This window comes from Rhipicephalus sanguineus, chromosome 11, assembly GCF_013339695.2.
Source record: "Rhipicephalus sanguineus isolate Rsan-2018 chromosome 11, BIME_Rsan_1.4, whole genome shotgun sequence".
NCBI classification, from domain to species: domain Eukaryota; kingdom Metazoa; phylum Arthropoda; class Arachnida; order Ixodida; family Ixodidae; genus Rhipicephalus; species Rhipicephalus sanguineus.
This window is the reverse complement of record NC_051186.1, coordinates 133,786,309-133,806,820: the sequence shown is the minus strand read 5'-3', so window position 1 is coordinate 133,806,820 and position 20,512 is coordinate 133,786,309. Positions and strand designations below refer to the sequence as shown.

The window sequence follows — 20,512 nt, the reverse complement described above, 5'->3', positions numbered from 1 at the left end:
TGCTCAAGACGCGATGACGCGCATGGGATCATTATGTCACGCGAAGGCAGCGCCACTTTAATGCATACTAATAACGCAGGCCTATATGTACATTATATGGAGTAATACCTTTTCATATAAAGAAACGAACAATATTTCAATACTAACAAAAAAATCGTCGACCGCGTACAGCAATCAACGGTCACGTGGCCATCTTCATCGGATCATTCATGTTTTTGCCGCCAGAGGTGCCACAGGTCATTTTTCGCGACTTTCAATTAAGAAATAAAAATATAAATCCATCTCTCACGAAGAAAACAGGGTTGGCTTGAGTCAGTGCAACGGGCAACCTTTACATCAGTGGAGTCAACTCATTTCATATTCTGGGTAGTTGTCGGTCCCTTTAAGCTTTTGGGCTAGCTTGCATGTTTACGCATTCCACTAGCTGTTGCACATAAAATGTTCTACACGTGCACATGCTTCACGATGTAAATGGATGGTGATGCAGCTTGCACCGGAGCACACAGAGCCTTCGTAGCACAGCTACGAAGGCTCACCAGCTCCAAAGAAGCTCAGATTTGAAGTTTTTGTGTCCAGAATGGCAGCACTTATACACCGCCGAAAGGAGAGTACACTCTAGGTGTGTAAATCTCACCAAGACATGAAAGTATTAGCCATTCCACGTACGGAAAGTAGCGTTGCTAGAAACTAGAAACACCTCAAAGCACGGTGAATGCTTTGTCCTCCTCTTACCACCCCACAACGTTTCCCTTGCGTCCCACCGTGCCCCGAACAATGATTAACGATCTGTCGCTGCTTAGTGTGAGAGGCTTCCTGGACCACCGGTAATTAAACGACAATAGCGTATTCAATAATGTTTTTGGTGCATCACACTTCTGAAAACGAGGACAATGTGCTAGGAGAGCACTTTGCAGCAATCTGCTCGACGGTGGTGAGAGGGGTATGGCCTACAGAATGGCAGATGAGTTCACTGCACACTTCGCCATGCTCCCAACAAGGGCTGCAGAAATAGCGTCTTTTTCTCACATTCAACTTGCTCCTCGACGAATGACTCAAGCAATGCGACCAACTGTGGCTTTCCATTGCATACAAGTTACTCTGCAGCCACTGATCAGAGCGCATCTTTTTCGCTTCGTTCTTTTTCACTTTGAGGTGGAGCACTGCATGAGCTCGGGCGTACCCAAAAGCCCCAGCGAACAGCATAATGAAGACAGCAACGCCAGAGCAGGGCATTGGCGCTTAATTTGCAGAATTATTTTTCAGCTTCAAACCAAGAGTGTTTTGATTAAACTTCCTAAAACAAGTAACATTAGGTGGTATTGTGCAATGTTCTATATTTAATATTTTTGCACAGAACCGCCTCGCTGCAACTCACAACTGAATATGCAGCAAAAAAGCAACTTTTATCAAAATCAGCATCTTTCTTTCGGGCATGGCTCGCATATTTTTATATCTGAAACATTTTTATCTGCTTCTTTGCCATCTAGAGAACTTTGACGACATTACATTTCAAAGAAAATTTAAATTTCAAAGAAAACGCATCGGGTCACTTCCCACTGTTGCGTAAGCACACTATGCCGGCCTTCAATGGACAGCTGCATGTGGTTAAATTCACTCTAGCGGGGTTCACATTTCTCGTTGACTCAGGCCAATACTCACTAGTAAAGTATTCAAATAAGCACGGGCAAAGGTGATTAGGTGGTCTAGCTGTTGTACTCACCGCTGGACGCGTTTCTGCGAAGAGAATACGCGAGCAAAAAAAGACATCGGCAGAACACAACTTCAAAAATTTGTTTCTTGCTTAAAACAAAAAGTAATTTGATAAAACTTTCTCAGTCAGTAGACAACTAATGTTGCTAGTAAATGCGCTATTTAGCATAATTTTACTAGGACCACCTCAATGTTAAATTTACGACTAAACATGTGCGAAAATGAACATTTTTGAAACTGTTGCCAGCTGTACACACCATTTCACGCCATATACGTCTCAAACTATTTTTGGGCGACAGTAAAACTTCCTGGCAATCAGTTAAAACAAAATATTGCATTTCATTGAATGTCGCCTTTCTATAAAAACATCCCCAATATGGGTCATATTCTCCATATTTAAGGCTGCATAAAAAACCCACGAAAGCGTAAACTTTCGTGAAGCTTATTTTAAGTGTAGGGAAAAATTTGTCCTAGCCTAATTTGTGAAGAAATTTTTTGAAAACGCATTTTATGAGCCATAGTTTCGAGCTTTCCGAAAAACTTCACATACAATTTGCGGCACTGAAAAATTTTTTTCGCCAAAAATATTTTGGCAGAAGCCTTCTGGCTTTGAACAGATAGTCCTCGAGTTTTTTCATTCAAATCACAGATGGTCGAGTGCCAAGGCTGGGACAGTTGGCGTGGAATGACCCATATATATTACCCCATTAATAATAATGACAACTAACAGACAATAATGCCAAGGAAAGCATAGGGGGTGTTATTTATAATATAATTAGAATATAAATGTGAAGAAAGTAAAGTGGACGAAAAAATAACTTGCCACCGGCGGGGACTGTGCTACGTGCTACGTGACGCCAATAGGCAGAAAAAGAGTGTTCCACACTTGCCGTCATGGCTGCGATCGGCGCTGACTAGCACTCCTAGGTTTAAATGCACATAAAGTGGACAAGGGGATGACCGCCGGCGTAGCTCAGTGGTAGAGCATCGGATGCGTTATTCGAAGGTTGCAGGTTCGGTCCCTGCTGGCGGCAAGTTATCTTTTCGTCCACTTTACTTTCTTCACATTTATATTCGAATTACTACAAGTAACACCCCCTATACTTTCCTTGCCATTATTGTCTGTTAGTTGTCATTAATATTGTGTCTAACAAAGAAAAACGAGCCCTTAAAAGTCACCTTCTTTCCCCCATTAATAATAAGCCTTTTATCACCTTGTGCCTGGCGCAGCATAGTCTCAGCTGCTTTTGCGCCAAAAAAAGAACCGAATTAGCTAACTAAAATATTAAACCTTCAGTTGATAGTGTTGTTGTCCCTGTTTTCTTTTGCACAGTATACCAAAAATAATAAAGACAGATCTAATGAAATTTGTGATAAACGTGTACTTGCGATTGATGCTATGCCAGTTTTTGCCTGAATGGTGGGCATAGGTTTCGTGGTGACAGGTGCCTCACAGTTTCAACACATCGATGGTTTGTATGTAGAGCTTGCATCTAGTTCCATTTTGTCACACTAGACAGGGATATGTGTCAATTCTAGCGGTTGTGTTGAGTTTTGTACTTGTCGGGGGCTGCATGAATGCTTGCGCTAGAAACTTGGTTGCTTGCTCACCACATTTCAGGGATGTATGTGTTATCGTTTTAATACAAGGGGTCTTTCTCAACCTTTTGCAGCTGGATGCTGCGCAGAGTGACTCGGACGACCTGCTCCAGCGCCTGTGCGCATGGCGCCACCGGCAGTCCAATGCGGCCGAATCGGACTCTCTCAACGAGAACTGCCTGCCCACAACAGTGAGACCGCAACGGCGCAAGCGAAAGCTCAAGCGCATGGCTGTGGACCTGGAGCCACCGTCTGGAGACTCGTCCCAAGGATTGCCAGACATCAGCAAGGTGGGCACTCCACTCTTTTACTTTTGGTGGCAGCGCAATGATTAGGCTGCTTACTAAGCGTCTTCTCGCAGCAAGCGTGGTGTTTTTGGCATCGTGAAAGAGTGCTTTACTAATATGAGATAAATTGTTTTGCTCTTTAGTGTCTCTTTAAAGAACCCCAGGTGCTCGAAATTTCCAGAGCCTTCCACTATGGCATCCCTCATAATCGTATCTTGGTTTTGGGACGTTAAACCCCAACAATTATTATTATCTTCAAGATCACAGCCAGCATGTGCCTTCCATCAGTCCGAGGGAAGCACCACTCGAGCCCTCTGTGGAGGGCAACACATAAAGGGGAATGTGGCCTTTGAAAGTCGAAAAACTGCATGTTTGGGCTGTGTGTGTAGTGTACTACCTTTCTTGTAATTACCATTCATTGTAAATGTACTTCAAGTTGGGTATATACAGTACAGTCGACGACCGATAATTCGGACTCCACGAGGAACGTAAATAAGTCTGAATTATCGAATGTCCGAAAAAACGAATGCGTCAGAAAAAAAAAACTTTTATTGACACTTCAGGGTCCCGGTGGACGAAAAAAGTTGTCAGTGTGTTGCTGCCCGCACTTCCACTTACGTGCAACCAAGTCTGCCTGTATCTCCGCCAGTGTGATGTGATCGCTGTACGATGGCGAGCTGGTTTCGTTCGTGAAGGCAACGCGTCTGTGCGGCGCACTTAGCGGTCACACAAAGAGGCAGCATGAATGGCGGCGCGGCACGTTTGGGTTCTCGCCTATCAAGTGCGTGCCCTGCGCATGCAACTGCACCAGGCCACATGCACTACCGAGCAGTTAACTGAAGATGCTTATCGTAAGGCTTGTCAGCAATTGAGCCGTACTGGCGCGTTTGCCACCTGCCGCCATCGCGCCTCCGTGCATTTCCACTGCTTATCCGTAAAGACACAGCCGCACGGCGCCGTGATAGCGGCCCCTTTGAATTTCCGGTCCGCTTCACCCCATAACACTTCGGCATTGCGACAAAGCTGACTTTCGGACTCTGCTCCTGTCGCAAACAGGTCGACTAGCGAAAGCGCTGGTTCGAACCTACCAGATGATAGACGCGGCAGAGGTGGGGGCTTCAATTATATTGCCTTTCGGACCTGCAATTTGGCCAGAAAGTCCGAAAAATCGGACGCCGAAAAGTTTTAGCGTCCGAAATTTCCGACGTTCTCGACCATTGACGTCTATGGGGCTGGTGATGGTGTCACGAAAGCGTCCGAATATTCGAGCATGTCCGGAAAATTGGGTGTCCGAAAAATCGGCAGTTGACTGTATCTGCCGCGTTTCGTTGTCGTCGGCGCAGCCTTCGGCGCTGGCTGTGAGGGCACCGTTGGTGCCATTTAACTCAGATCTTTTGAGACAGCAGAGCATAAAATAAAGCAAGTCTCAAGATAAAAATGAACGCGCGCACAAAACGCTTTACCGCAGATGCATTCGACAGAATGGCGACAATAACAGCGCAGCACGGGGATGCAGGAACTGGAATGTAGGATGTTTGCGATGTCGATACGATTTCCCACAGTTGACCAGTGCCTCCAAGATCGGCATTTCCAATCACAAATCTCTGAGGCATAAAGTAGCGATCGAAATAAAGCCTCATAGATTACCCATTAGCTTTCGTTTTGATCTCTGAGGCCATACTTTGTATGGTACGGGTGCCGGAGGAAATAATGGCTGGCGATTCGGCGTGCACAACAGTCTCGGACAGGGTCCAGATTATGAAATGTAGATCTCGCAGCTGTCCGAAATATTGGTCGCCTTTACACATTACTTCTGTGGGATCATCGGCGGTGCCGCACGCCTGTCCAAATTACCGAGCATGTCCGAATTATCAGTGTCCATTTTATCAGCCGGCAACTGTAATACCTCGCTAACTTGAATTCACACAGCTCGAAAAGTCGGCTAACTTGAAGTTTTCCGCAGCACTGAACCATTTCCCATACGTGACACGTGGTGTAGAATCTCGGTGATACGAATCTGAAAGGGAAGCGAAAATATTAGTATCAGCCGAAATTTAGTATTGCCAGCAAACTTAAAATGTGTTTTCAAACCATGATATATGTATGCACAAAACATTTTTTTCTGTTGAAAGAACTCACCTTTGTCTTTCTGGGACACACATAAACGTACCAATAAGGGACTGTGCAGCTGGCTGCCGCGAACGAGCGCATCGAAGCTTTGCCTGAGGCCAAGTGAAAATTAGGTGCCGAAGTCCACTTCATCGTAGTCATAAGCGAACAGCAGGAATGCCAAAACAATTCGTGCCTTATGAAGACTTTATTGCCTTTAATCTACTGCTGCATTAGCCTTGTACCTTCAGAGCTGTGTACTCACTATCGATGATCACAGCGATATCGACCTCAGTTTAGTGCACAGGAGTTGTGGCAAATGGTAGTTCTGTTTTGTATCTGCAAGCGCTGGCCACACACATCCCTGCAGAACTGCGTCGTTGCCATCTGTGATCGCATCTTCGGTGGTTTTGTCATCAGTGGCAAGCAGCATCACCTCGACTCGGTGAGCGTTGGATGCTCATGTGCCTTTGAAGTTTTGTGGTCGCCTCTGACTGCGTTGACACGATCACGATTTTGTTTGCACCGGTTGTGGCAGAATGTAGTTTCGCTTGGACTTTGGACTAAATGCGTGTTGGCTGCATGTGTGGCCTCAGAACGCTGTGGTTGTCATCCACGATCGTGGCGTAGTGATGATGAGCTGTAGATTAAGTGCTATGTCAGAAACGGTTCTTGAAGAATTCTACCGCGGCCCACACCTGCATCAAACCTCCGGTCTGCGTCGTGGTGGATGGATGATCTGTTGATGAGCACCTCAATGGCCAGAAATCGGGGTTCGTGTGTGATAGTGGCAGTGAGACGCGTGTCTCAGATCGAGACCATGGGCCTTGTGATGCAGCCGCTCTGCTTTGGATGTCACGAGGCAACGAAAAATTGTTCATTGCCATTGGAGTTTTGCAGTAATCCTAGCAGGCAAGCGCTTTTTCCTTATGTGGAAAACCTAACTTGGAAAACCTAAGTGGAAGTACCTAAGAAAATTATTTATTGTGATGAGGCATTTTGCGTATTGTTTCTGTTGGTGGCCGATGGGGAATAGAAAATTTTTCGTTCTAGCGGAAATTTTGGCGCAGCGATGTTCCTTATAATGGGATTCTATTACATGTTAGTAAAAAAAAAAAGATTGAGAGGTATAGATGCTCTTATTAAAAAACTGGTTTTTATAACGATCGAACAAAAATGATAAGAACATTCTAAATTTAGCTGTGTCACACTCAAGAACGACAGCTGACGGGAGGAAAGACTTGTTGGATGCAAGTTTAGAGAGATGAAGACGCTTTAGGTGTTAAAAAGGCAATGAGAGGTATGAGAGGAATGGAGTGCCATGCAGATGAGAAATATAGCTTGTGGAACAGACTGATTCTTGCGATTCTACTTCCGACTGCTAAAGGGGTTATTTCAAGGGAAGATCTAATATAAATTATACTTAGATACCGTATTTGTACTTGGATATAGGCCGACAGTTTTTTTTTTTCAGATACCTATGTCGAAACTTTAGGGTCAGCTTAAATTCAAGGATGTAAAAAAGCACTCTAGCTTATGATTGAAACGGACAAAAATGTGGTGCACTGCTTACACTAAAAAATAATGTCTGCTTTCCGTGTGTCATCGCTAGAGACCGGATTTTAGGCAAATGCCTATTTTGTTCCTTCCGCTCCTATCGCGCCACTTTGATATATGAGCATGAATTAGAGGTTAAGAAGGGTTTTTATAGTGCCTATAAATTCCTATTTTTGGCGTTCGTGCCTAAATGCCTGTAAGTGCCTATAAATACCTATTTTCAAGATTGGCGCTTGTACGAACGCTATTTAACTTCAAGTTTCTCTCCCGGGTGCTGTTGGAGACCGTTATTTATGTTACCGCGTAAGATTGACTGTTGGGAACTATGGAGTTCAACCTAGTGCTCTACTTCAACCAACCAACAATCGCTAGCAGCAGTGAAGCGGGACAGGCCGGTGAGCATTCGCTGCCGCGCTGACATGGCCCGAGTGGTTGGCGAATAAGAAACCGCGGAGAGCCGTCAGCGGAAAGGAGAGTGAAGAGCGAAAAAAGAAAGAAAAATGGGATGTGCACGCAGCTTTTGTTTTGTTTGTAATTTACTTTTTCAAGGTGTTAAAGAGAAGCTGAAGCACTTTTTTAAAAAAATGACTTTGGAGTGTGTAATCATAGTGTGATCCTTGCTGAATACGAAAACCAATGTAAGAGTTCACAGAAGTGAACGCAAATGGCATTTCTTGGCAAAAAAACAGCGGCTGCAGCCGCAGAGCTTCTTGAACTGCTGAGCGAAGGCGGTGACGTCAACTTCGGTGTGCCGCGTCATCGGCGCCATCAGCTCTGTAAAAGCATGGCCTTCGCAATCAGTTCCACCAACGCGCGCAGCCAGAAGTAGTCACGGAGGCCACGGCTCCGCCAAAACCACGGTGGTAGAATAAAACAGGTGGCCCATCGAGCTCCGCGAGCGCGTCGCCGTACTGCTCGAGTTGCTCGCGGCCGCCGCTAGGTACGCGACGAGTTTTGGGGCCGAAAGACGCGCACCGCAAGCTCTCGCTGTGCTGTAAAAACCGGTTTCTCTAGCTAATTTTGTGGCTTTAAACGGTTGTTTGTGCTTTTACTAGCTTGTAGTGGCTGTTTGCCAGCTTCGAGCGCAAAAGTAAGAGCGCCAGCTTCATGAAGCTTAAAATTTTTTAATTGACGCGGGTAGTCCCGATATGACTGTCACGGGTGCCGATTGCAAGAGATTTGCGCGTATTTATTTTTTTTTTTCGAAAGCGTGAAAATTCCTACCGGGGAGTGTACAGAGTGAAAAAAAAAAGCATTTGGTTTTCACGTTATCGTATGTATGTCGGAGGACTGTAGCTGGCGGTCTTTCCATGGAATTGCATTTCTCCACAACTGCAGTCGCTTTTCGTCTTTCGGCGCGGAGAAAAGACACAACTTTTCTTTGCACGTTTTGTAGCCAGATTTGCAATTTGGAGCAAAGCATTTTTGTCCCATGGTGGCCGCCGCATCAGTGGCACAGATGAAGCCACCGTGGTTTCAGCCGTGGTTCCAGCTTACAAAGTGAGCGGAAACACCGATGCTGTCGCGCACATTGGTTTGACAGAGCGCAACAAACGCGATGCATCAGAGCAGATCTCAAGCCGTGGGATCACCTAATCATGACCACAGTGATCTGGCCGTGATCATGACTCGAAGGCTGATTGCGACTTTGCGACGCTGGTTGCGTCGCATAGGGACGCTCTTGCTCTTCGGACGCTTGCACCCACGGACGCCTCCGCATTTATCGAAGATGACCAAGCAGAAAGGAAGAGACGCGGCTGCAACGCTGGTTGCGTTGCATGCTTTCATTAGTGGCGCGTCCGTTCTAAGCGACGGCAACTCTTCAGTGTTGCTCTAGGCCTCTCTGGTGTAATAAATACACCGCGGATCTCTTTCTCAAAAGTTAAAGATGTAAATTGCAGTTTAAATTCCCGCGACGCACACTGGCCACATGCTTTCAAATGCGCCGGAGTGGAGATATCGGCTCAGAGTATACCTGCTGCCACCTTGCGGAAAAGCGGCGGCAACTCGAGCACCTCCGTGACACGCGCGGCGCATTGGCGGAGCGGCGCGTCGGGCCACCTGTTATTCTACCACCGTGGGAAAAACTACCGAAGATGACGTAGTTCCGGTCACGCCCACACTTTCGGCGCATTCGCGTGGGCGGAGCAAGACGAACTTTTCTCTCGCGTGTTTTAAAGCTCCTGCTGCCACAACAGCGAAAAAAATTATGCCATCGTCGACAATAATGTTGGTCCTTGTTAACAACAAAGTTTTACCGAATTGTAAAACCACTTCAGCATCCCTTTAAAGGGGTGGTGCCACCAAATTTGTGGCTTGCGCGTTCTTTGCTGTAAGCGTTTCCTATAGCTCCAGGAAGCATGATGCACGCACCAAGATTCATGTATTCTCGCTAAATAATTTAATATCGTCTTTTGATGTCGACAACTTTCGGTTTCGGTTTCTGGGCGCCGAGGTTGGGCAGTGACGTAGAAGTGTAGGAGGCTTGGTCACGTGACCACACAAGGCTGTGACGCACTTAGCCAGGAAGCGTTAGAAACGCGGCGAGTGATGTAGCAATCGATGCTTTGCCGGTACTAGAGTGAACTAGAATATATTCTAGTTCACTACAGCCGGTACGTACGCTGCGGGGGTGGCGGAGGTTCGGAGGTCACTCACGTCACTACAGCAGATCTGGTGTGACGTCACTACAACTTTCGTTGCCCTTCCTATAGATCTACGTCAGAGTTGGCGCGCTAGCGATGGGTTTCCATCGGGAGAATGGGCATTTAGGTACACTTTGGAAGTGAATTAAAATATATTCTAAACGTTTGCTGTGTCCGACCCTTCGTGTGGAGTGTCCTTACATATGGAGGAAACCCGCAACAGGCTTGTTATAGCCTCGAAATTTGATGGCACCACCCCTTTAACTGCAGTAGCGTAGCCAGAAATCTTTTTTGGGGGGCGGGGGGGGGGGCAACCATACTTTATATATGCTTGTGCGTGCATTTGTATGTGTGCCTGTATATACACACACGCAAAACTGAAAAGTTTCAGGGGAGGAGGGAGGTTGAACCCCCCCCGCCTGGCTACGCCACAATTTGACCTGGCCAATAGGAGGAATCCCTCCCTTCTGGTCTTCTGGCAATCTGGCTGGCTGCTCCTGCTCTGCAGTTCTCAGTCATGCCGGAAAGACACTCATGAGTGTGTTGATTCGACAGTGGACACATGACTCACTCTGCAGAACACGGGAGTGCGAACCGAGCGGGACAAAGCACGCTATGTTCAAATGTTTGCGCCTTTGTGCCATCTTAAGCAATAACATTTCTGTTTTCCTGTCGTAGATAGATTTTGCGCATGTCTTTGCTTGAAATTATTTCCATTTATGTGAAAATTTATTGCGCTTATATTTAGGATTTTGGAAGCCTAAAACATTGTTTTGCCTGCCTGTTTTTGGCGCCTCAAACGAGCTTTTTTAGTGCCTAAAAATCCGGCCTCTAGTCATCGCCATGCGGTGGGGACGACGACGTGCAGGCATGGGGCAGAAGAAGTGTGAAGGGAAGAAGGCTGTGTGGAGGAAGCTGTGATGCAAGTTCGATCCACAATCAGTGCTGGAATTGTACATAAATTGCTTGTTGCTGATAAGCTTGTCACTCCTGATCTTGAAAGATTAATTTTTTTTAATCTTTGTAGGAAGCGCAGAACTAAACTAAAACAAGTTGTGAGTCCGCACCATTCTCTGTCGTTTCTTTTGTTCGTCCTCATTCTTTTGCGCTGTTTATTCATTCAAGATGGGATGTTATAGAAGGCGCCCTCCGCGCAACGGAGATGGCCGGCTCGTTTCATCTCCCCTTCAGCCGTGTTCATCGCCATCTCTCGTGAGCTTTTACTCGCGGGTAGAACATACGATGCGCGGGGCGGTGTTATCAATTTTGACTTTATACGGAAAATGACGGCAACGGCGAAAACCCGTTGAGTGTGTCCATATAATTGCTTTTGCAATAAAAAGAGAAAAAAAATGAGGAGCCATTCCACTCCGTGAGTTAGATGACCAGCGAAGCTGTTCAGTGCACGGCACAGAGGTGACATGGTGGAAACCATTTTGGTGTGTAAGGCCAGGCTGTTAATGGCTAGGCTGTTAATGCTCGATACGCAAGATTAATGCGAAAACCTTAGGTGCCTCATCAAGTGCGAAAATTAACTGTCGGCATTGGCAGTGTCAGCACGAGCAATGCAAAAAATCATCATCATGTGATGGCGTCGTCATGATGTCATAGGCTTCCCAAGCAACGCTTAGCAGCGCTGCTGCTCTTGACAGGCAGCGCCATCTCTGGCAGAAAAAGAGAAACTGGGGTGTAAGCAGCGCGCGTTTTCCCTTCTCTCCACCGCGTTGCTGCTTGCTTCTGCGCACGTGCAGAGCTCTCGCGGTGCACTTGCGGCGCCTCACAATGTACCGCCTACAGTGCGGCTTCAAAAGGATTTTCAAGCTTGACTGGCACTTCCGAAAAGCGAACTTGATAAAATGAGAAAGGCTCGTCAATCACGTTAACGGTGAAGAGCAGACGATCGACGACGACAACGCTCGACTCAAAGCGAAATGCATTTCCCAAGTCGCGATTACACCGTGTAGGACGTATACCTCGAGGTAAGTCTCATTCTGTCATGTTAAAGATGAATAATGGTCCACATGCACTCCGAAATGAAGCCGTACACGCTATCGATGTTCTGCGGCGTGGACTACAAATCATATGATTGTTGTTTTGATATGGCATGCTTACAGTAGGAGCCGTGTACTTTCGTGAACAAACGTTTGCGGCGTGCGAAAAAAAGATTATACGGCCATGGCACTGCTTCCTGAGAAGGTTAGAGTCAAGTCCTCCGTGCCGCTGGAGAATCACCCGCCGATTAAGACGCGAGGCTGCTAGCTGAGCTTTAACCACTGTGAAGCAAGATGGACTGCTCGCCTCGTTTTTTCAGCTCTCGCGTCATGCTTGCAGTCTCTTTTTATGATATCGACTTGGCAGGCGTATAAAACCTGTTGCGTGAACGCGGCTAGAAAATCGCACAGTCAGAAGGTGGTTACTTCAAGGTTACAATTGCAAAGCATGTATTAAGTGCCAGTTATATTTAGCGGCTTAAATATATACAGTGAAACCTCGTTAATATGTACCTGCCGGGAACGCGGCATAACTACGCACTAAACGGTAGTACGCATTAACCACCAAGTACAAATTTGCCTCTCCTGGCGTACGCCATCGCCGCCAGCAGAGAAATAGAGTGCCACAGCAAATATTGTCTAAAGTACCCATCGCAAAGCCTTTTCTTTCTTTTTGCCAAAGTGGAGAAAATATCCTAGCACTTTCGCACGACCGCCCGATAGCAGCGGTGGCCACGCCAAAGAGCATTTCAATACTATTAAAGGGTCTGGAATACGCAGTGACCGGCATAGCGACAAAACGGACAGTGTCTGCATTCCGCAATATATGTGTGTGCGTCTGTACCGCGATCTGCTACTAAACGAAAACTGACACGCGATACGGCCGCGTGGAGCCGATCGTCTCCTGGGTAGTTGCGTGCAGCGCGTTGCCTGCTCGGCTCACGTACGCTTGCTGCACCGCACGCGCGCATCAGTCGTGGGATTGTTCTTCGTGCCCACTTCGTTCCAGACCGTGCACAGATGCGGCGAGTAGCTTGTTCGGTTAACGCAGCGATGTCGAGCTTCCTCCGCGACGCTGTAGCGGTCCTGGCAGTGAACGGAGGCGCGTTGGGTGGTCGCCTCATAAAAGCGTGCAATATGGTTACAACAGCGCTACGCTTGCTGTACCGTACGCGTGCGTTTAGTTTAGCGTGACAGCGTCAATGCAGTGAGGTTTCGCGGCGTCCGCGACCCGCAATGCTCAACTCCGCAACAGCGATCTGCTTTCGTTTCTACAAAGCGGTGCGCTCTTGAACACAGCCCCGCACAAGGCGGCAGCAATCGGCGGCCCAGCACGTTGAGGTTGTTGCCAAGTAAAAGCGTGCAGTAGGCTTAAAGTAGCGCTGTGCTGCACGCGTGCCCGGGCAGATAGCTGAAGATACTTATTGTGATAAGGTTGTCGGCGATAAGTCATGCTGGCGCGTTCGTCGGTGGCCGCCGCCTCGCCTTCGTTCTTTCCCGATGCTTACGTGCAAAGGCGTCGCCGCAATTGCGCGGAAGTCTGAATCGGTGATCGACCGATCTCCGCACTTCTAGAAAAGACGGAAAACCTTTGGCGGCACATTGTGGCGTCGAGAATTTCAGCGGTGCAGTAAAATTTTATGGCACGAAAAGTTATCTCGGGCGCAGGGTACGCACTAACCGGTAGGCATAGGGCAAACCACTACGGCTTAAGTGGTCAGCGAATGCATGGGGCTCTATGGGGCTCGGTCGGGGATTCGTCGCAACTACGTTTTAACCGTTAGTACGTTTAAAGCGGGTACGTATTAACGAGGTTTGACTGTATCACCCCAATAAAGTGACAAAAACAAAGCAAACCTGCAGAACGATGTCAAAGCTTGCTGAAAATGCACAGACGTCCGTTCCAGCATGATAAAGCAGCCTTCCCGACGCGTGAAATGCACGCGCTGAACTTCTGACGTGCCGAGTTCAGTTGAATTCAACCAACAGCGCAACGCTAACGGTATAACGCTAATGTGAAAGTTCAACAACGACGGGTAGGTCTCACGAGCACGGGGAATCAAAACACAAAGTTGCTTCACCTACAACCGTAACTGGACTTTAACAATGCGAGAAGACAGCGAGTAATCATTACTGTATCGCTGCGTGCATGCGCCGTGTTACTTACCGATTCAGGTAGTCGGAACGAACGAAAGCGATGAACTCAGACAGCCAAAATAGAAGGCGAGACAGCGCTGTCAGCTATCCACGCTTGCCGCCTTTATTTCTCGTGCGACACGCCCGGAAACCGATACAGTTTAACACGTGAATTGTGTGCCTTGGTGTTGTCTGCACTGTTGTGGCTGGCCACTAAATTTACTGCAATACTTCCGACCACGCTTGCGCTTCCGCGGGGTCGCTTCTGCCATCGTGGAAATGCGCAGCTTCACCCAGTCAAGCCTCTCGGTACAACGTACCCAGCTGACGGCCCCCCAGTTACTCGAACCGAGAGAAGAATGCGTGAGCACGTGCGCCACCGCTACCGTCAAAGGGGTTGAGTCGGCCGCGCATAAGGTTCAGAGCTTTCCGACAGAGCCGCAGCGCGGCTGGCGCGGCGCTGTCGTCGCGCCGCAAACTTGAGCTTGGGTTCTCTATAGATCGCCAAAACTTGTGGCGTCATCATGACATCGTACATCGGGACGTCACATGATGACGTCGTCACATGACATACTCGCTTTGCACTGCCTCTGTGATCGGTGCGCCGATCATGGAAGCACTGCAAAACCAGGTGAGGTGCAGAAAGCTTGCAATGTCTCCGATCCTGGAGGCGGTGCATAACCACGTTGGGTGCAGACACCTTTCAGAGGGGGGCCAGGGAGGATCAATACATTGAGTGAGAAGAAGTAAAAGGGAAGATGGCTTTCGCCTTCAAGTCGCTGAAATAATTGCTGAAGAGGTTATTCCAGAACACTTAACTGCACGACGCCCTTATTTTTGCATTATTGAGTGAAATATGAAGTGCTCCTGAGATGATTTTGTCAATTAGATTTGCAATGAATCGAAATATTTCTAGCTCTTCATAAGAGCCCCATAATAATTATTGAGGTGCTTGAATGTAAATGCAACTTGCTTCTCCAGCGTACTCCAGGATGTGAAATTAGCTGCTCCAGCATGCTCCAAGATGCAAAAATCACCTGCTCCAAGGTGATCCAAAATGGACATTTTTGCTGCTCCATATTGCTCCAAAATGAAAATTTTCCTGCTCCAAAAATTGCTCCAAATCAGAAGCACTCGGTAACATCACTGTGTAGGTGACGTGATCACTCCATCGAAGATCAGCCGTAATGACAACACCCAAGTATTTGTAATTGGAAACTACTGAAAGATTATCACTGCAGATACTATAAGTGAAACTGAGTGGATTCTTCTTACACGTGTTTGTCATTGCGACCGTTTTGCTGGGGTTTATTTGCATCTTTCACGAGGTACACCAAATTTTAATTTGGGCTAAGGATTTGTTAAGAGAAACCTGATCGTCAGAACTACGAGTTTCGTTTTATAAGATGCAGTCGTCTTCAAATAAACGGATTTTTGCTGATATGTCTTGAGCAATGTCGTTTATGAAGATCAAAAAGAATAACGGCCCAAGAACAGAACCTTGGGGAATGCCTGAGTGAACGGAGGCAGAATCTGAACTGACGTCATCGATGGACACTGATTGCTGCCTAGAAGACAAGTGTGTGGCGATCCGTGCAAGAATGGAATCATTTTTAAGAATAGTCTTTAGTTTTAAAAGAAGTTTAGAGTGTGATACCCGGTTAAAAGCTTTCTCGAAGTCGATAATAATATCTGGTGTTTAACGTCCCAAAACCACGATATGATTATGAGAGACGCCGTAGTGGAGGGCTCCTGAAATTTCGACCACCTGGGGTTCTTTAACGTGCACCTAAATCTAAGTACACGGGCCTCAGACATTTTCGCCTCCATCGAAAATGCAGCCGCTGCGGCCGGGATTCGATCCTTCGACCTTCGGATCTGCAGTCGAGCGCCATAACCACTAGACCACCGTGGCGGAGTTGAGGAATATAATATCGACATTACCCGATTTATCCAACGCTGTGGCATGAATGCTCTCAAATAGGTGTGTTTTCGTAGAAACTCCTCGTCAGAAACCATGCTGGTGACTATCGATTAACTTATTTTCTTCAACGATGTTGGAAATATGTTTGAAAATAATGTGTTCGAATGCGTTCACACAGCTGCAGAGAAGGGAAATTGACCTATAGGAGGCAACAGAGGGTGGGTCACCCTTTTTGGGTATGGGAGTTATTCTGGCACGTTTCCAGTCACTAGGAACTTCCGCATCTGATAATGATTGCTGAAATATCAAACATAAAAATTTTGCGCACAGCTCAGCATGTTGGTGCAAAAAAGCGTTTGGGATTCCATCTATCCCGGATGATTTTTTGACATCCAGTTTGTGGGAATCTCGCCCATCGCATGGCTGGTGTGACATGTGCTGCGCACCAGTGATGCGAGTAGCCCACTCATGGTGTGGTGGTTCTTGGGCCCTCAGATGCAGGAAAACCAGGGCACTAACAAGAAACACATTTATTGACTCGACACAAACACAATTACACACGCTTTATCTGACTGAACAATACAAATATCCCTTAAGTCCTAAATCTTAGAGCTTTTAATCCACACGCGAGAGGATCGGCGCGTCCTGACGTATAGGCCCATCGAACGTCACTCACAGTAACGCAGTCAGGGAGTGATGATGCCAGCACGAAGCGGACAGGTGCGTGATGAAGTCTTGCGAAGGTGCACGAGCAGACGACGACCTGCTCGTCGCGTCGTCTGCTCATCGCGGAACACACAGGCCCACGCTGACGACGGTCGACTCGGACGTGGCACCACGGCCACGATCTCGGCTCCGGAAAAGGGTCAGCTTGGATGTGGCACTGAGGCCACGATCTCGGCTCCGGAACGGGGTCAGCTCGGGTTGTGCCGGAACCGCTTGGACGTGCATACCTGCCAAGTCTCCCTGTCCCGGATTACCTGGGAGACTCCCGGATTTTGAACGTTTCTCCCGGTTGTACGGGTCATAGGAAAATCTCCCGGAAATCCAGTTTTGCCCCGCGCGTCCAGTGCATTGCGCACCCCGTGCGTCACGGTGATGCGAGGTGGGACGTTTCGCGTACAGATGCGCTACACGCAATTTAAAAATTGATCCTAAATGTGTTATAGGTTATATCAGCCGTTAATATTTCGTAGATGATGCGTTTGTGTACACAAAAATCTATCCCACAAGTTATTTCGCCTTCAAAATTTTGCGTCACTACTGTTTTAAGTGGAGAGCCCAGCACTTAAAGGAGAACTGACACAAAATTTCGAAGGCGAGATAATGAGTGAAATAGATGTATGTGGAGCCGTACACAACGTCTAGGAAATATCAAGGGCCAATATAGCCTAGAACATATTTAAAATCAATTTTAAAGTGCATGCCGCGCGACTGAGCGAGATGCGAGCGCTTCGCGACGCCGACATCAACGCGGCGGATGTGTAAACAAACCTACGTCACGAGTTTGTGTTGGCTGGTGGCTGGTTGTGCCCTTGCGCTTGTGCCATGCTACCTGCCATTTCTTCCTCCGTGCCTGCGGCTTTGCGTGTGCTAGTTGTGTTCTCTTCCGCTGTTCGCTCGTCGTGCCCGTTGGCAGATGTTATGGCCCGCTCACGTTAGCGGCAAGCCTGCCGCAACGGCACGGTGCCGCAGAACGTCGGCCGTCGCCGCGCGCGCGACAGCTGTCCAACTTGCACGGCAAGCTTCGCCGGCAAGGCATTCGCGCCTCCGAAAAACATGGCAGCACTGCCAAAGGCGGTTGTCGTCCACTTCGAATCTATCAAGTCGCCGCCGTGCGCTCTGTAACGTGTAAGTTCCGAACTGATGCTTCCATTTGCTTTAGATGCATGTCCTTACGCTTCGACAGCAATGTATTCGTCCCGATTCGGCGCCGTTCTTGAGAGCCATAGTCAAATAATCGATGCTGTAAGCTTAGCGAGTCGAGATGGGCGCTTCCGAATGCTCGGAGAACATAGATTACGCGTTTGTTAGTTGTTTCTAATCCTCCATAGCTGGCGCCACTTGACCTGGTTCGGCGCCCACCGCACCCACGCTCGCGCGCCGCCTACGTCACAATTTTGCGTGTTCACGTGGCCAGCTGTGGTTACCCGCCCTCCGGAAGTAGTGCTGCCTAGCTCGGTGCTCTTTGAAACCGAAACTGCGACTGGGCGCTCTAAAAAGGTCTCTAAATAAATAACCGTCGCGCACTCGTGCAAACGAGCTTTGCAGCCGTGATAAGTGGATCATAAGCTATCTATTGCAACAAAAAAGCAAGGTGCAAAATTTTTGTGTCGGTGCTCCTTTAAAAGGGTAGCCGTTACCGATGTCTGTCGAGATAGCGTGTTCGCCAGCGCTCGCGACCGTCCCCGTCTCAACGGCACCCCTTATGGTCCCTTGCCCGACGAAATAACTGGTAAGCAAGCGACGACAGGCCTCGCACGCGGAGCGATGTTATCGCATGTGCCCTTCGCACGACGGTGACGGCCGGGTCGTTTCATCTCTGCTTCAACCGCGTTCGTCCCTAGCGCTAGCGCGCATTTACTTGAAAACATATTGAGCGCTTACAAACAGGGATGTAAGGGAGACGACAACACATTGCGCTCCCTTACGTCTCCCTTACGTCCCTGTTTGTAGGCGCTCAATATGTTTTCGAGTTCCGTTTACCAACACACCCAAAAAATGGCAACGCATTTACTCGCACGTGAAACAGACGATGCGTAAGCGATGTTATCGGCTTGGACTCTGTACAGATCAGCAGCGACCGCAAAATGCCGCTGAGTGTTCATATAATTGCTATCGCAGTACCCCCCCGTTGAGTAGATCTCCCGGATTCCGTTTCTCCAAACTTGGCAGGTATGGACGTGGCACCGAGGCCACGATCTTGGCTCCTGGCCCGCACGCTCGTTCGCCACAGGAACAGCTGCTAGGCCTGGCCCGTAACGCTTGCTCGTTCCCGGGACACACCACGCTCGTCCCGGCTGGTCTGGTCGCACCAGCTCAGTCCCTTTTGTCTCTCGGGCCGAACGACCGGCGCTCTGGCTGCCTGGCCACGTTCTTGCTCAGCCCGGCGACGTTCCGAAGCCCACGCGCTTCACATTCGTCTTCCTTTCTCGCGCACTCCTTCGTCTTCTTTAGTTCCGTATTCTCCTTCGGTTGTGGTTTACAGTCTCTTACCACACACGGGCTTTAAAAGCGGCAGCCGTGGCGCGGCCCGGACAGTCGGTGACGGAACGCTGTGTTTGCGGGAGGGGTGTGCCCCACCGGGGCCAAGGTTAGGGGTGAGTGCTTGTGCCCATGTTATTGTACCGTGTAGCTTTCACATGGTTTTGTTAGTGTTAATAAACGTTTGCATCACTTCCTTGGCAGCACGACGGCGCGAACTCTTCAAGTTTAAGCAAAATTGATAAAATGCCGTCCTCACTGATAGTGATGTCATCAATGGGTTTTGTTTCTTCGTCGGAAAAAGTGGAACAATGCCGTCATTGTCAGTGAACACGGAGCTGAAGTAATTATTTAGTGCGTTCACAATTTCATTTTTGTCAGTTTTAGTCGTGCCATTAATTAAAAGACACGTGGCAGATTTTTTTCTTTGGACATAGGTGTCGCCAGAATTTTTCCGGAGATGTAGAAAGGAAGTGTTTTAACGACACACTTTGTTAATAGTCCTTCACCCTTGCAATGTCGTTCTTTAGTCTGGTTTGCAGCTCAGATAACTTGTCAGCACTATGAGCAGAGGGGTGTTGCCAGTGCTGCATCCTTGCCTTTTTATTTTCCTTCCCAGCCAAACAATATCTTTTATTATTCAAGGGCTCAGAAAGGGAAAATAGACAACCACCTGTTTGTAGCACGAAGCCACAAGGAAATCCATACAGATTTCTCAGAAATAAAGCCTCTTAGTTGCCGAAAAATTCGTCCTGGTCCAGGGATTGAACCCGGGACCAACGCCTTTCCGGGGCGGTCCCTCTACCAATTGAGCTAACCAGGAAGCTAGCAATTGGCAGCGCGAGGGCAAATTCATCGACAACTCGAAGCAACTGGACACAAATTGCAAATCAGTTCTGCGGAATCCCGCAAGGTGGCGGAAGGGTTAAGAAAGGGAAAATAGACAACCACCCTTTTGTAGCACGAAGCCACAAGGAAATCCATACAGATTTCTCAGAAATAAAGCCTCTTAGTTGCCGAAAAATTCGTCCTGAGAGGCTTTATTTCTGAGAAATCTGTATGGATTTCCTTCTGGCTTCGTGCTACAAACGGGTGGTTGTCTATTTTCCCTTTCTTAACCGTTCCGCCACCTTGTGGGATTCCGCAGAACTGATTTGCTATTCAAGGGTTCGTAGCTCACCGCTGTTTCTGTTTCCAAGGGACGAAATTGTTCATGCAGTGCCAGACCGTTTCTTTAAAAAAGCACTTGAGGCTGTCAACAGATGTGTTGCCAGATTCATACTGTGACATAAAAAGAGAAAACGAACAGTCCAGTGTGTCTAGTTTATCGATATCACTGGCTTGTGCACA

At 47.9% G+C, this 20,512-nt stretch overlaps 1 protein-coding gene across 3 annotated transcripts in view; it reads left to right on the top strand.

Moving 5' to 3' along the window:
• LOC119374559 (G patch domain-containing protein 2) overlaps window positions 1–20,512 on the top strand; it is a 105,911-nt gene that overhangs the window by 11,639 nt on the left and 73,760 nt on the right. For all 3 annotated transcript variants that reach the window (XM_037644712.2, XM_037644711.2, XM_037644715.2), the window contains exon 3: window positions 3,384–3,599. In XM_037644712.2, coding sequence (XP_037500640.1) covers window positions 3,384–3,599 — 216 coding nt within the window. The remainder of the gene's footprint in view (window positions 1–3,383; window positions 3,600–20,512) is intronic.